This window comes from Saccopteryx bilineata, chromosome 5 (assembly GCF_036850765.1).
Source record: "Saccopteryx bilineata isolate mSacBil1 chromosome 5, mSacBil1_pri_phased_curated, whole genome shotgun sequence".
In the NCBI taxonomy this organism is placed as follows: domain Eukaryota; kingdom Metazoa; phylum Chordata; class Mammalia; order Chiroptera; family Emballonuridae; genus Saccopteryx; species Saccopteryx bilineata.
In genome coordinates this window covers 234,890,179-234,906,141 of record NC_089494.1, presented here as the reverse complement: position 1 = coordinate 234,906,141, position 15,963 = coordinate 234,890,179, and the positions used below count along the sequence as shown (strand labels likewise).

Here is a 15,963-nt window from a genome sequence, read left to right as displayed (position 1 = left end):
GGTGACTGCCGGGGGGGGGGGGTAAGCGGGGAGGTGGAGGAGCAGACGGGTAAATGAAGTCAAAAAGGGACAACAGTGTGGTGACTGTGGAGGGAAAGCGGGGAGGGGGAGGGGCAGACGGATAAATGAAGTCAGACATGGACAACAGTGTGGTGACTGCCAGGGGGGGAAGCGGGGAGGTGGAGGGGCAGACGGGTAAATGAAGTCTAAAAGGGACTTGGCTTCGAGTGGTGAGAGCACGATGTGGATGCAGATGATGTTATAAAACTGTACATTTAAAATTGTATGGTTTTATTATGTCACCCCAATAAATTAAAAAAACCACCCTGAATGGTAAAATGTTTCTTATTTTCCGACAATTTTTATTAGCCTCCTGATGAAATTATCCAGGTTAGGAAGGCCTTTCTTTCTTCATGAGAATGAGTGGCCGTGTGTTACTGAAATGAAGCTTCAGCTTAGAGATGTCAGGACCATACAAACACTTTGAAACAGGCATGACCCACGGCATCCTGAATTTTAGGGAATGCAGTTCAAGCTTGCTTCTTCCTTATGGTAGTATTAGAAGACAGCTTCCACCACAGGGTAGGTATAAACACAGTGCTTACGGGGAATAAAGGTGAATGCAAAAATCACTTGATATAATTTGCAGGTAACTTTTCTGTACAGACACTGCTCTGCTGCTCTGCTGCGGTTTGCTTGTGGTACACACAACCCATCGTGGTCCCTGGGCGGACTGTGGGAAAGGGCACGCTGCCCAACTTGAATAAAACCAGGGCTCTCCGGACGGCGTCCTCGGCGCCTGGAACCCATTCCAGCAGGTTACCTGATTGTGGCCTCTGGTGTCACCTTTTACGCAAAATACAGTCATTTCACTTAAAATATTCTTCTTTTGGCCTAACCTGTGGAGGTGTGGTGGATAAAGCGTCAACCTGGAATGCTAATGCCGAGGTCGCAGGTTTGAAACCTCAGGCTTGCCTGGTCCAGGCACACAGAGAAGCAACGAGTTGATGCTTCTTGGGCCCCCATCCCCCCTTCCTGTCTCTCTCTCTTTCTCTCTCTCTTCCCACATCAATAAATAAAAATTGAAAATATATATTATTTTTTGATACTTAATTGGCAAAACTATCCTTCTTACTGCTAGAGTTAATATATGCCACTTCAAGTTTCATTTAGCTGGGTAAAAATGAGGGGATATTTTACATATCGCTGGGGTTGTAAACAAAATACATTAATAATGCTCTTCAATGGATACGCCTTCTCAGACGATATAGTTATGTGGGTTTGAAAATTTTATAAAAGCAATACCGTTTCTAAAACTAGCAATGAAAACTTTTAACGATTTTCTTTATGTAATGGTAAAGTTTATTTCATTTTTAATAACAATTAGAGGACAAAATGTTTAAAATCTGCAGTTTAAAACATGCACATTCACAAAAAGCCAAAGACACGTAACACTGCATAGAACTGGGTCTTACTCACCTTTAATAACTATTTATAAAACACAGTGCATTGAACATCGAGATAAACAAACCTGAGAAAACTACTACGATCACAGATTAAACACATTCCACCCATGCAGCTTCACAATTTCTACAGCAGTTTCAGCAGGAATGGTTTCTCACGGAGCTGAAAAATACTATTTTATCTTTAACGCAAACTGCAAGTTTCCGTAATAGCTGCCTTCCAAGGCTACCTTTTGTTTTTTAACCTAACAAAATGTGAAAAATGAAGCTTCAAGTAGTAAAACAAACAATAAACAGTATTTACTGCATTTATGGCTTCTATTCTAGAACCATGAAACATAAAAATATTTATTATTATTATTTTAAAATATTCTGCTCATATCTTTGCAAGAGTAGATTTACCTATGGAAAGTTGCCGTTAATTCAAAGTAAGTTAAGTATGAAATTCAACTTTTTTTTCTACTTAAGGGAGATTTATTTGCTGAGAAGTTTTGTTAGCTCTATTAAGAAAAATTCTCAGAGGCAAGCTAAACAGAAGTTTCAATTAAATTTGTTTGTAAAATAATTTACTTATTAAAAAACGTTGTGCAGAGGACCAATTAATTTGTCCACTGAATATTAAATTCCAGATAAACCATGATAGAATTTTAAAAAGGCAAAAATAAACATTAAGATTTACAGCAATAGCCATGCATTGGCCTAGACCACTTTAAATATTAATTCATGCAAACCATAAACCTATCGGAAACACAGCTGCTCTCTTTATTTCCTTTCCTTCAGTATTAACTTACATTCTATTTTAATAACTGTTGAAGGTTAATTAAAATGCAGCAAAAAAAAATAATAACTGAGTTTCGTAAGTGACTTTAGTTATTTTAATGTGAGAAAAATCAGACTATGGTCTCTTGAAGAGGCATTATAGAAATGTTCATCATTTAAAAGCATTACTTAGGTAACAAACTGCATGGTGTCACATTAAATAATTGACATAAAGAATTCACAGGTCTGGCCCCTATGATTGAATAGGGCAGGCATTTTCTTGATAAACTTGGTAGATGATTATAAGACTATAAACTTATTTGGTGACATAAGTTTTAAAATCAGGAACTGTCCAAGAGCAACTACACAAAAAGAAACACTCACGATTATTTACCTTTGTAATAATGATGACCTTGTTATAAATAATTTAAAAACTATAAATATACAATCTATTACTTTCGGACTAGCTTTCATTTCCTGAAAGATGTTTTAAATGACAGATTATAAGTGATGTACAGTGCACTCGATGCACAGTGTGTGATCACGTGACTTTTCTCATATTGGCTATTGATAATGCTGAATTGCGAAATTAAAAGAGAAAATGTAATGATCTAAATACATGATGATTTCTTGAATTAATATTTTCCCCTGAAAATTAAGAGGAATCACTGATTCCATTCAATGACCATACAAGTTATGTAAATGGCTAGTCTTATTAGGCTGAATATACATTCACCTGATTTGATTAGAAAAAGTTTTCCATTAACTTCACAATACTGCTGAAGCAGGCTTACTCAGAGTGGGGTGTGCCAGAGTGGGCAGCACAGAGATCATTTTAAATTTACCACATTCCTGAGAAACACCGTTTTCCTGCTAATAATTTCGAACATCTAGCATCTTTCGGGGTGTGAGACACCAATATATTTTTATATGTTATATAAAACATTTAGAAAGTTCACGATCAATGTCACTGTGTACCATTCAACATTAAAGAAGCAACTCCCAGCTTTTCAATGCGAAACGCGTGAAGATTTTCTGCTCTATGTGGTATTTTCTGAATTGTAAACATTGTAAAAAAAGCAACGGTGTTAGCATTTGCCAGAGTCCCCACAAGGGACCTTTTAATGAAGAGTACATGTCCTTTATTTCAGAAAATACATGTTAAAAGTCACTCCAACTGTTTATCGTAATCCTGATAAAACTGTGTTACATTGTTCCTTTTTTTGGGAAGGTTGAAAAATCAGAGGAATTTTCTCTAATTTAACACTATAAAGTCACTGCAACTGCAATGTTATATTTTAAGTTTTACCAAGGAGATCACTCCCTGCTGCCCAACCCCCACTGCCACCCAAGAAGCAAAGAAAGTGACTTTAATAATAATTTTAATACAAATACAGGGCCATGGAACAAGAAAAGCATAGATCAGTCCTATTTCCCATCCTGATCCTGTTCATTATTAGCCATGAGCATTCTACTCATGTTGAAGAGCCCCACAGAAACAACCCATGTTTCAAGAGAAAATAAAACTTGTAGTTTCCTTAAGTCATAAGATTCAGTTTCATTACATTCATCGCTATCTTGATATGAAAGTTTTGGAGAAGAATGTCACTGGTGAAGTGAGGGCAAAGGGCAGCGACTGTGTCTGTAACTGCTATTGGGCTTTCTCCTGAGGGATGGATGTCATTTCTGTTTTTTAATTTTTGTGCTTTGACTGCAACTATCTCCGCTGGGACACCCAGGGAAGCCACTCTAAAGATCCATTCAGTAGACAGTTAAAGTCTGTGACTTCAGCACTTTGAAGACGATCTTTTATACCTGTGGTCTCGCCGGATGTTTTGATTCATGATTCCCTTAATTTGAACCCCAAATGGGAAGGATCTGGGAAGTGAAGCACGTCAACTCCTCCCCCCTTTTTCGGCTAGAATTATGTATGTGTTATAACCTCTCTCATTTGTAGAGAATGTGGGAGGCATGCTTGTAACCGAATAGCTAAAAATACTGAGAAGGAAATGGCGTACAGCCTAATTTTAAATCTAGATTGAGAGAAAGGGGGAAGAGAGTGTGTGAAATTATTAAACTCAAGGAGTGATTTGGAAAATCACCTCTCTTCTCAATTTTAGTTGACTTCTTCTTCTTTTTTTTAAAGAAGGAGTTCTACCTATTTTGCTGGTAAGTCCACTTAAAGGCAAACAGGCTTCTGAATAAAAGGCAGAAAGTTTGCTTCAGTCTCTGAAGTGTGTCTGAAAACTGGAATTCCTTTTTATTGTTTCCTTAATCAAAGCATTATCTTAAAAATAGTGTAGAAAACAGGTTGTGGTTTTAAAACAGCCCCTTCACCATTTATTGTTGGTAGCAAAACAGGCGTTTTCAAGAGCTATCTTGAAAATGCTGAAAATAATGAACTGAACATACATTTTAAAGCATAGTCACAAAACCAACTCATAAGGGAAAGTATTCTTTGACTGTAAAGTTATAGGCTTGAGCAAAATAGGTATTTTTTTTTTAAATAGGGAAATATGTATTATTTATTTGTCCCAAGTTAGCAGCATGTGACTCATTGTGGGAGCTGCTGGACAAGTGAACTGTGAAATAATTCTCAGTCTTAAGTGCGGGGCAGTCAGCATATCCCGGGGCATGCTACATAAGACGGCAGGCATCCCTAGTGGGAACAAGTAGGGGAAACCAAAACACAGTACAAAAGCCCATGCATTTATCCGACATGGTATTTCAAACATCTCAACAGAAGCGTTAGAAGTCCCACATGAATATGTAAGCATATTTTTTCTTAAGAGAGAAAACTTTAAGACAAAATGACATCACTCACTCTACAGCAGAAGCCAGATTTTCAGAAAAATCTAACTGATGATGAAACTTCATTAGAAATGACTGAGACATAAATACGGTTTTAAAAATCAGTATTGTAAGGACAGAGTCACATTACCACGCGTGCCCTCTAACTTTAACAAGTAAACAAGACAGACAAGAAAGAAGCATTTGTAAGGCTGAAGGTGCAACATCACAGATTTTTAGTAGCAAATGCCTTGAAATACTCATTGTTTTGCAAATCACTCTTATATTTGAAAAGTCAAGCATGCAGATCTTATAGCAGAACTGGAGGTAAACTCTCTCACAAATTTCTGGGCAAATGACTACTGAATGAGAAATACATTTATTGAACTTCTTTGGCAAACATTTATCGAGACAATTTTTGACACAAACATTTAATGTCTTGTTTAGAAATTTTGCTCAGTAAGGTGAGTCAGTTCCTTAAGAATGCTGGTTTTTTTTCAGCATATTCTGAAATCTAAGTCTGGATACCAAGAGTCCCTTTCACTTATCACCATTTTAGAGTTTTTAATAGTTGGTCGCCTTGTGGTATATCCAATACACTGATAACGATAGCCCCAGAGTAACGGCTGAAGAACACTGACCTATTCTCAGTTTAAGAGAGCACTCTGGCAAGACACAAGGTCATTTTCAATTTCTGTTTACAAAGACTTAGCAAATACTTTAAAAAGTCTGAAAGAGATGGCGTTACAGTAGAGTTGCACAGTGCTTATGTCTATAACATCCATGAATCTGAATGTCAGTCAATGACATGAGCTCAGATCCACCTTTCACCTCCTTGGACCAGGCTGCGGGTGGCCAGCAGATTCCGGCGAAGACCCGGGAGCTCGCTCTCTCCTTAGAGTCAGACGCACCGGAGCCTGCCCGGCAGGCCCTGCCCATCACCATTCATCGGGTCTCTGCTTCGTGGTATCATAGGCCCTAATCACTTCTGACTGTGAGACAATTCCATTTTCATCTTGAGAGAAAGCATACCCATCTGTAAGTTAAAGATAAAATAGAAATGACTCTCATGAAGTCACTGGAATTCTCTGTTATTCTGAGTTCTAACCGCTCTCTTTCTAACTTGGCAAACTAATGCATCCCTCCCACCTTCGAAAGCAAGAAGACACTCATCTTTAACGTCCAGAAAAGACACAGACTCAAATGCAAAAGAAAGAGTGGGTTGGATGGCTGGCGTAGACTCTGCGAGCTCTGTGCCCTAGAAGAAGGCACGGGCGCTCTCTCAACCCCTCTCAGTTCTCCGTTTAGCATCTCAGGTCCAGCCCAGCTAATTTTTGTTTCCCAACGACCAGAGGGATAAGGGAGTCTAGTCAAGTGGGCACATGTATGTCCACACAGATCAGGCTGGTGAGGGGAAGGAAGGGTCAAAGGGAAGAGATGATAAGCACATGTAAGTATGAACAGTGGAAAGTGGTCTTCTTTCCTCAGACGATATTCTGCTTGGCTTTGGGCTACCACAAATAAACTCACTTGAGCCCCAGCATGGCTGGTGGGGGCATATGGATAAGAAATAGGCCCCAAGGGGATCACATCTTTAGGAAAGGCCTCTTTAAGTATAAAGAGCAAAAGCATTAAACATGAGTATATATAAATGAAAATAAATTATATGTGGAAACAACATGAAACAAAAGATATACTGCTAACACAAATACATTCACTACAGGGCTTTATATATTACACTCTGTTTTAGATCCTTGAAATGTTAAGAGGGCATGATACCTAGTAATTACTTACAAGCCCAAAGGTTCATAAATATTTTTGAAGGGGAAAATATGTTTCATTGTTCTGGGTGAAAGCTGAAAAGGCTCTTGCAAAGTTACTCAAGTAGAAAAGATAACAATACAGAGGGAGCTTTTAAGAGTTAAGATTTATTTTACCAGTTCTTTTTAAGATTTAAGGAAGCAAGGGGCATGTGAAAACATTATTTTTCTTTGAAAGAAAGCAGCAAGAGTTTCAAGTGTTCTACCTCTTCCGCTAAAAGTAAGACGGTCGAGGTCAAAGGATTCTCTAAACATTTGTTATTTATGTAACATGTTGCAAAATATGCAAAAGTTGTTTTAGGTGCTAACTTTAAATAGTTAAATATCCCTAATGTCAAAATACTGTTCTCATGATGCTATGAACGGCAGAATTTTTTTTTTTTTAAAATAAAGAACTCAAATACTCACGGAGCAGGTTTTGTTGCAATGATTCCGACCGGTACAAGTTGACGTGGTTCTTTTTAAAGACGTTCTTGAGCAGTTGCGCCCTCTCTGTGAGGCTGCGGAGCAGGTGCAAATGTGTGAAACGAATTATCAACTCAGCGGAGACCCCAGTGTGCCCACAGGACCACCGGAGAGACTTAGACTTAAACAAAAGATGGCTTGAGAAATCTGTAGTCGAGTGATTTCTTTTTTATCCCCATTTTTCTCAGCTAATGAGATTTCAAGAGTTTAGATAAAAGACTATTTTGTCCCCAATAATCCAGTCAAAAGATTTCACTACCCTCCCGAGTTAGATTTAAGTCAAATGGAGATATAGAACCTGCACAATACAATTAATAAAAAAATTAAAAAAGTTTTCTAGTAGTTTATTAGCTTCTAAAATCCTGGTTGACTCACTACGTATATTTTAAGCATGGCATTTTTAGACTTAAAAAAATTAATTATTACTATATCTTTTTCCTACTTTGTATGTACATAGTTTAGTGCACAATTTTTTTTAGTTATGTAAAGAAATCTGAGAAATTATGCAAAAAAGAAATTTCATAGACTTTAATTTAAAAAATTCCATTACCGCTCTAATATGGTATGAAGTATGTCCCTTAGTTTAACTTTTTTTAAAAAAAGAACTATTTTCAGAAAATAATTATAGTAGGTAAAATAACAGGAAAAATATTTATTTTTCAAGAAATGTTTAGAATAATCTTTTTCACAGGAACAAATTTCTGTGATTAATGATGGAACTTCTAAAAGCAAGAAATAATACACCTATCCCCCTCCCTCCCCATTGCCACGACACGCAGAACTGCCTTACACAGCAGGAAACTCGAATATTGGTTGAATACACGAATTGGAGCGATAATTCTGAAATGCCCTTTGAAACGTCATCAACCCTCCCAATCATGCTATTTCTCTATTGCTTGATTTATAAAACCTTGCTTTGATATTAAAGAACACAAGAAGCATGAAGAGCTAATAAGTTATCTATTTGCATTGCAGTAAATGTTTATACAATTTTGTTTTAATCACTGGAACTGACTCAGTTGAAAATTTTCCATCTTGGATTTTCCCCACTATAAAAAACTTCAGTGAAATGGCTTTAAGTTATGTTAGTTTAGGATTTTGCCAATTATTTTGAGACCCCGGAATGGAACAATTTTTATCATATGTAACAGAAAAAAAAAGGATCCTCTGCAAAATGAACTTGTAATTACACAAATATTTAGGCTTTTGCTGAAGTAAAATATTTGGAAATGTTGACATTTGTAGTAATCTTCCACACATAGTTTTTGAAGCCTTGGGATGTTAACGGGTACTTATTAGACATACTTTATTGTCACTGGGAATTAGCTACATTAAGGCAAGAAAGCTAATTCATCTGAAACTCCAGTGGTTCTGCAAATATTTGTAAAACTTTGTTTTTGCCAGTGATATAAACAGATAAGGAGAAGGCAAAGGAGCCATTTTTACAGTCATTTTTTTTTTTTTACTCTACTCTTAAAATGATCTAACATTACAGACCCAGGGAACCCGAGGGACATTAAAGTATGTAACTGCTTTGGGGAGGTGGGCGGCTCCAGCAGCAGGTGGTCTGATTTTGTTAGCAGAGCCTTGCCGGATGAGGAGCTGGGAAGTAAAACGGACAGGACTACAGAGAATGGTAATGTATCATTACAGAGCTGCTTCTTCCCCAAATATATTTTCCAGGCTGCAGGCTGGCCGTCCTAAACGCCTAACACTTTCGAATGACAACATCAAAGCGTTAAGAAGGCAGACAGGAGAAGTTTGTTTTTCATAGTATGGCAACTAACTTATATAAGATTATATCATTTTGTTTTGTAACGTTTCATATCAGGTCACACTTTCACTCAGCTGTTATGTCAAGCTAATGTCTAGTGTTTAAAAGAAATACTAAGAAAGTCTTTCTTGGGAGAGGAGCACATGAATTTGCAACCTTGCTTTGGTTTAATTCAGAGTCTGTTACTTGTTAGCTGGACCACCTTCGGCAAAACATCTTATGTATAATATAATGGGAGGCCGATCCCTGTGTCTCAGGCTGGCTGTGAGGGTTCCGGCCGTGCTATAGCTTTCAGCACAGTGACTGGCACTTAGGAAGCAGTCAATAAATGCTACTGCCCTCACCGCCCCCCAGATCCCATGAAATTTATTACACAAAATCAACTGGAACAGAGATCATCACAAAACAAAAGATGCTTTGTGAGGATCATTTCTGATGCCTTGGTTTATATTAAACATTAGCTCAACAGGAGATGTCTATTGCTACATGAGTTTAATTTATAAGGCCCCCACTCCACTTCCTAGGTAGATAAATATGTGTTTTCTTTTCTTTTCTTTTTTTCCCCTTAGCTACCTATTACTTTCGTTCTTACAAAGTCCTTCCTAGATGAGATAAATGCCATTCGCAGGATCACAGGAGGGTTTGCTTAACAAATAGTAAGTGATGATGAGTTGAATTTCTCTACTCTTATCCTACCTTAATTAGGGAACTGCTCATCAGGTCAAAATTATACAATTTTATGCTATTGATGTTTTTAAATTTTTTTTTAAATTTTATTTATTCATTTTAGAGAGGAGAGAGAAAGAGAGAGAGGAGAGAGAGAAGAGAGAGACAGGGGGGAGGAGCTGGAAGCATCAACTCCCATATGTGCCTTGACCAGGCAAGCCCAGGGTTTCAAACCGGCGACCTCAGCATTTCCAGGTCGATGCTTTATCCACTGCGCCACCACAGGTCAGGCTATGCTATTGATGTTTATGGGTACTAATATTACTAAAAAGTCATGTTATAAAATATACTGGGAATATGTTAACCATTCATAGGTATGTTAAAAGTTCAGTTTTTGTTGAATAGCTGAACATAGCGTGAGAAGAACAAAAGCCTCCAGGATTTCTTTTCATTAAAAAAACCCATCACGACTTTCAGCCAGTAGTTTTAGTCTTGTATGGTCTTCCCCTTACCAAGCTAGGCAAATTCCAATTTTGTCAAATGTGATTACATGTACAAGAACTACCCCTTAAATATTGTTACTTTATTTTCAAACCCACTAAAATTTTGCAACCAAGATAACTGGTGGAGTTGAGGTGGAAAGATGTGTTTTAAAATACTGCTTTATTTAGAAATGCAAGAAAGTATAGGTAAAAACTCATTTACTGTCTCAGAACATGTTGTCATAAGGTGTTTCCAGTAATCGTTCAAGAGTGGTGAATTTGCCAAACTATTTTGGTTGACTCATTAAAATGACCTCTGGGAAGTAAACAACCCTTTATTCATTTAATGTTTTCGTGTGTAGCATGTGACAGCTGTCCTGTACTTGGCTGTGGTGGAGGGGAAATAATATTTTATTGTTTTGTCACTTTTTTTTTTAATAAATGCTGGACAGAACCACTGTCACAGTGATGAGAATAGACGGGGGAAAACACTTGATATGTCCACCTATCCTAAACCCCAAGAAGTTTTTTTAATGCTGATATAAAACCAGTAGATAAAGTGAGAAATATATTTTCTTTTCTATTAGGTCTTGGGCAGTATTATAATTGCTTTTTTTTTTTTTTTTTTGTATTTTTCTGAAGCTGGAAATGGGGAGAGACAGTCAGACAGACTCCCACATGTGCCCGACCGGGATCCACCCGGCACGCCCACCAGGGGCGACGCTCTGCCCACCTCTGCCCCTCCGGGGCGTCCCTCTGCCGCAACCAGAGCCACTCTAGTGCCTGGGGCAGAGGCCAAGGAGCCATCCCCAGCGCCCAGGCCATCCCTGCTCCAATGGAGCCCCGGCTGCGGGAGGGGAAGAGAGAGACAGAGAGGAAGGAGTGGGGGAGGGGTGGAGAAGCAAATGGGCGCCTCTCCTATGTGCCCTGGCCGGGAATCAAACCCGGGTCCCCCGCACGCCAGGCCGATGCTCCACCACTGAGCCAACCGGCCAGGGCCTATAATTGCTTTTTATTAACATACACAATACATCACTGTCCACATGACCAAATCATCTGACATTCATATGTCCCTACTCTCTTCTTTAAAGCTAAGGCTATGGACCAAACAAAAATGATAGGATTGACCTGAAGATCTTGGGTTAAAATTCTATTTAGTAATGGCTGTTGGTGATATGCTGACTAATAATGACTACAGTTAGATATATAGAAACTGAGTCTTATTATCATATTTGCCTGTTTATACAATGTACTACATCACATGCACATAAAAGAAATCCAAAAATAATGGCCCTATCTCCAATGAACCCAGTGTCTACAAATCCTTATTTCAATCCTTTGGGTTTTAAATTTACATTTTTTTTTTTAGAGAAAGCAAGCTGTTACAACTTGTAGATATAATACCCTCAAGCAATATCTGAGAGGCCCTCAAAATTAATATTTCTGCTATAAAATGTATAAACATTTACATTATAAAAAAATAAACACTATTAATATTCTTATATTTATAAAAAAATGGTTTAGGTTTTCCCAGGAAATGTTTGCTTATAAACTGATGGAAAATAATTGATTTTTGAAGTTTATTTTGACTTTGGAATCATAGGTGCTTCTGTACCCTAGTGTTGTGGTATGTCCACATAAAAATTACAGCAGAGAGCAGGGACTCACAGCTTATAAGTGATTTTCTTAACCACAAATAATTACCTATGGCTACACACTGATCAGGAGTAAGGTTTGGATTTATTCTCCCAATATTTTAGGCATAAGTCAATTTCTACCATAACCCATGGTTCAAAAGCAATATACTTAAGATGGTAAAATACACTTTTCCTCCCAATTTGCTAGATAATATGGTAAGTGACGTACTAGTTTCTTTAAAAAAACACTAATTATTTTAATGAAGATGTTCTAGTTTTGAAAATAACTCAAGATGAGAAAGAAATGATTACAAATACTGATCTGGATACCATGCTTACAAGTTATAGATTCTCTAGCAGAGTTTCATTCTATGAATAGTTTGACTTCATAGCATCGCTTAGTGAAGATTAAAATAAATTAGGGATGATCAACTCACAAGATCTTCCTTAAGAATTGCATCATTCTATTATAATAAAAATAAACCATCATTACTTTGAACATTACTAATTTGGGAAGTGTTACCTATGTAATTCTATGTTCTTATTTGTCTTATTTTTAATTAACTTCCCACCAGTCAACCAGCTCTTTACCACCCACTACTCTATCCTTTCACCTACCTACTTACTTACTTGCTTACTCCCTCCCTCCCTCCCTTAGTTCATTCACTTGACCATGCATTCATTCATTCATCCATCAAGTATTTATCAAGTGCTACTATGTTCCCGGCACCATGCTAGATGTTGGGTTACAAAGACTAAGACAGAGAACCTCTCCTTCAAGAGTTTAATCTAGCAGGGGACATAAACATAGGGTAAACAAATATGTTATAATTCAGGTGATAAATGTAAAAACAGAGAGTAAACAAAGTACAGAGATGGCAGAGTAGGAATTACTTGTATTTGTGAAAAGTTGAGGTAATCGCATCTGAACTGGGATTTGAACACTAGGAATCAGACTGCCCAGTCTGTAAGAGGGTATCACCTTCTAGAGGAGAGAACGCATGTGCAAATACTGGGAGGCATAAAATAACAATGTCTTGGAATGAAAGGAAGTCTGGTATGGCTAAAATACATAGAAGTCAGAATTTCTACCTCTCTGAAAATGTAGGTAAAATTAGCAGACTTTAGAAAAATTTGACATTGATATACCGTATTTCCCCAGGTATAAATAAGGTGCTCTCATGTTTAAGATTCACCTTAATTTTGGAACCCGAAATTTGAAAATAAAAATATTACATAAAGTAATTGAACTCAAGTTTTATTCATCATAAAATTCATACAACTCCTCATCACTGTCAAAACTCCCATCCATTAGCTTGTCCTCATCTGTGTCTGATGATGAATCACCGGCTTCAACAATGAGCCAAAAATAAGTGCAAAATAGCAGGAAATGCAAGTAAAAAAAATCTACAACCACTGGATAAGATGCTCCCAGTTTTTAGAGCCCAAATTTTTTGGAAAAAGGTATGTCTTATACATGGGGAAATATGGTAATTGTCCAAGATTCCTAAAAGAATGTTGGCAGTAAAATCAGTCTGACAATTCTTTAAATGCCTTAGGACGCAATCAGGCCAGCGCGAAGACTTTCCCAACTACTGAAGGCTGTTCTCCTTTCACAGACCGCCTCCCCACATCTAGCTCCCATCCAGCAGGAAGACACCATGGCCGCGCTGAGCATCGGGGCCTTCGGATCACTGGTGGGCGGGAGCAGCCACACGGGCTCTGTGTTGTACCCAGGGGTTCTCTCTGTTTTATTCAGCTAATAGCTAATTCATTTCTGAGTTTTTGGAAAAAGGTGAAGAGCTATTTTAGGCAAATGAGCTGGGCAGCAGTGGGAAATCTATCTGATGTCTTTTTTATAAAGAAGCTGGTGGTCATGTATGGTGGCATTCATTTCTTTCCTTTTAGGTTCTCTTATCTTATTTCATGGAAGGGGCCACTTATATCGCAGACTCATTAACTCTTTAGGATCCAGAGGTCATCACTTCAAAACCTTCAGATGGATTTATGAATTGTCATCAATATACGACAAACCGTGAAAACGAAGTATCATGTGGAGGGGCTTAATGTAAGTTTTATTAACATACAAATGTGAGAGATTTATTCCAGTGGGGAGTAACAAGTATCAGGAGTAGCCTTCCCTGATAATTGTTAATAAGTGGTTTTATTCTCAGTTTTGTGAACTAGAACTTTTACCGTATCCTTTTTATAGCTGGAGTGGAAGTGAGAGAAAACATTTATTTGGGAACTATTTATGCTAGGCAGTGGAACCGATGTAAATTTTTAGATGAAGGGACAGGGATGGAGGGGAAGGTGGAGGAAGGAGGAGATGATCTCTGACCTTGAAGACTGGTTCTATCATCCCCATCACGCACACAGTGAGAGTGATTTTGAGAGGTCAGCGGTAGGCAGTTTTCGTTGCTATATTATGTTCTTGAAAAGGCAGCACAAGGAGGCAGAACAGTAAATGGTTAGGCGCAGGGGCTTCGGAATTAACTGACATGGGCTCAAATCCCAGCTCTGTTGCTCCTGACTCTGAGAAGTTAGTGTCTCTGAGCCCCAGTTTCCCCATCGGAAAAAATTAAGAGTGATGGACCCGTATGTGGCTGTTGCAGGGATTCAGTGAGTCAACACAGAGTGATCAATGCAGCACCCTGCATGCAGTACGTGCTCAAGAAAAGCCAGTGCTAATATCTGAAGAGAGGCACAAACCACTGTGTGATGTGCCCCTCAGGCCTCACAGAAGCAAGGGAGGGCTGGAAGCCAGGCTCTCTGCTTCTGTTCCCAGCCTGACACATACTCCATTGTGTCAAACAGAGTAACGACAGTGAATCGTGATGAAGGTGACATATGCCAGGGCAAAATATTTCTTATGGACTAGACAAAATTTTGGCTTATTTTAATGTGATGAAAGAGAGAAAAATCAAGACCTGATGTTGTCTTCATCATTGTGGTTTAACATAGACAGCTTTCAAGTTATTTTATTTTCCTTTTTATACTGTTTTATGAACTTAGCAAATTTGATGAGCTCCCTAATCTTGCTTTTTCTGAGGTGGCCGTGGTGAGAAAGGACTTGGAAGACATAACTCCCTTCACACATGATAAATGTTTAGGTCAGTTCCTAATCATATACTGAGCCACACATGCAACTGTCAGGGCACGGTGCCCTAAGTCAAGCTCTGATTTTTATGACATGCTAATTTATTATGGATGCTGTTTAAAGCCAAACGTCTTTTTTCCTCTTTTTAGTTTATTAACAGAAGACTGTTTGTAACAACCATTTATTTATTTCATACTCAATAAGCACCAGACCTGGAGCTATCTGCTTTATCTATAGTATTTTATTGAGTTCTTAAAACTAGCCATGAGGTAGGTATTATCACCCTCATTTTACAGATGAGCAAGTTGAGGCATGAGCATTAAGCAGTGTGGCCAAGGTCACAGTCAGCTTAGGAAATGACAAATTTGATTTGAGTCCGCATCTCTCTGATTCTAAGATCTGTCAGGGACACTGCTAGCTCCTTGTTAACTGATGAAATATATGTTTTACCACTTATTCCCAACCACTAGTAAAAAAAGAACAAATTAAAATTCATTTGGAAAATGACCGATTCAGTGCATTTTACCTTTTTCCAAGCACAACTGCTCCTGGGTCCTGAGATTTTGCCTCCAGCTCCTGAACTTCATCTACTAATGTTTTAAAAGCAGTCCTCTTGATACTGAAACAAAGAAAAAAAAAATTTTTTTTGTATGGAAATATTTGTGTGAAGACTCAAGACTTCACAAAACTGGTTTATTATTGTTTCTGAGTACAACAGTGACCAGAGTACAAGCAACGGTTTTTCTATAGAATATGAAAAATTCTACTAATTTTGAGCATTAATATAATTACAGAGACAACAGTCTTAAAATAAATGGTTTAGGTTTATAACATGAAAACTCTCATAGGTATTAAGTAAGCATCACGTAACTAACTTTAATGGTACCCTTTTTGTGGGAAGAGATAACATTTTGAAACTTATAATCCTTGAGCAAATTAGTCAAGTTCTAGTTTTTTTTATTCTATATTTTATATGTTTAGAATCAGACAAGCAAAAAAACTTCCTA

The 15,963-nt window shown here is 37.8% G+C and overlaps 1 protein-coding gene across 6 annotated transcripts in view; it reads right to left on the bottom strand.

Moving 5' to 3' along the window:
- Nucleotides 1-1,339: 1,339 nt before the first annotated feature.
- Nucleotides 1,340-15,963, bottom strand: part of ATP8A1 (ATPase phospholipid transporting 8A1) — a 228,818-nt gene continuing 214,194 nt past the window's right edge. For all 6 annotated transcript variants that reach the window (XM_066233480.1, XM_066233482.1, XM_066233481.1 and 3 more), the window contains 3 exons: nt 15,483-15,575; nt 7,241-7,332; nt 1,340-6,048 (listed from right to left, as the gene is read on the bottom strand). In XM_066233480.1, coding sequence (XP_066089577.1) covers nt 5,951-6,048; nt 7,241-7,332; nt 15,483-15,575 — 283 coding nt within the window. In that variant the 3' untranslated portion in view covers nt 1,340-5,950. The remainder of the gene's footprint in view (nt 6,049-7,240; nt 7,333-15,482; nt 15,576-15,963) is intronic.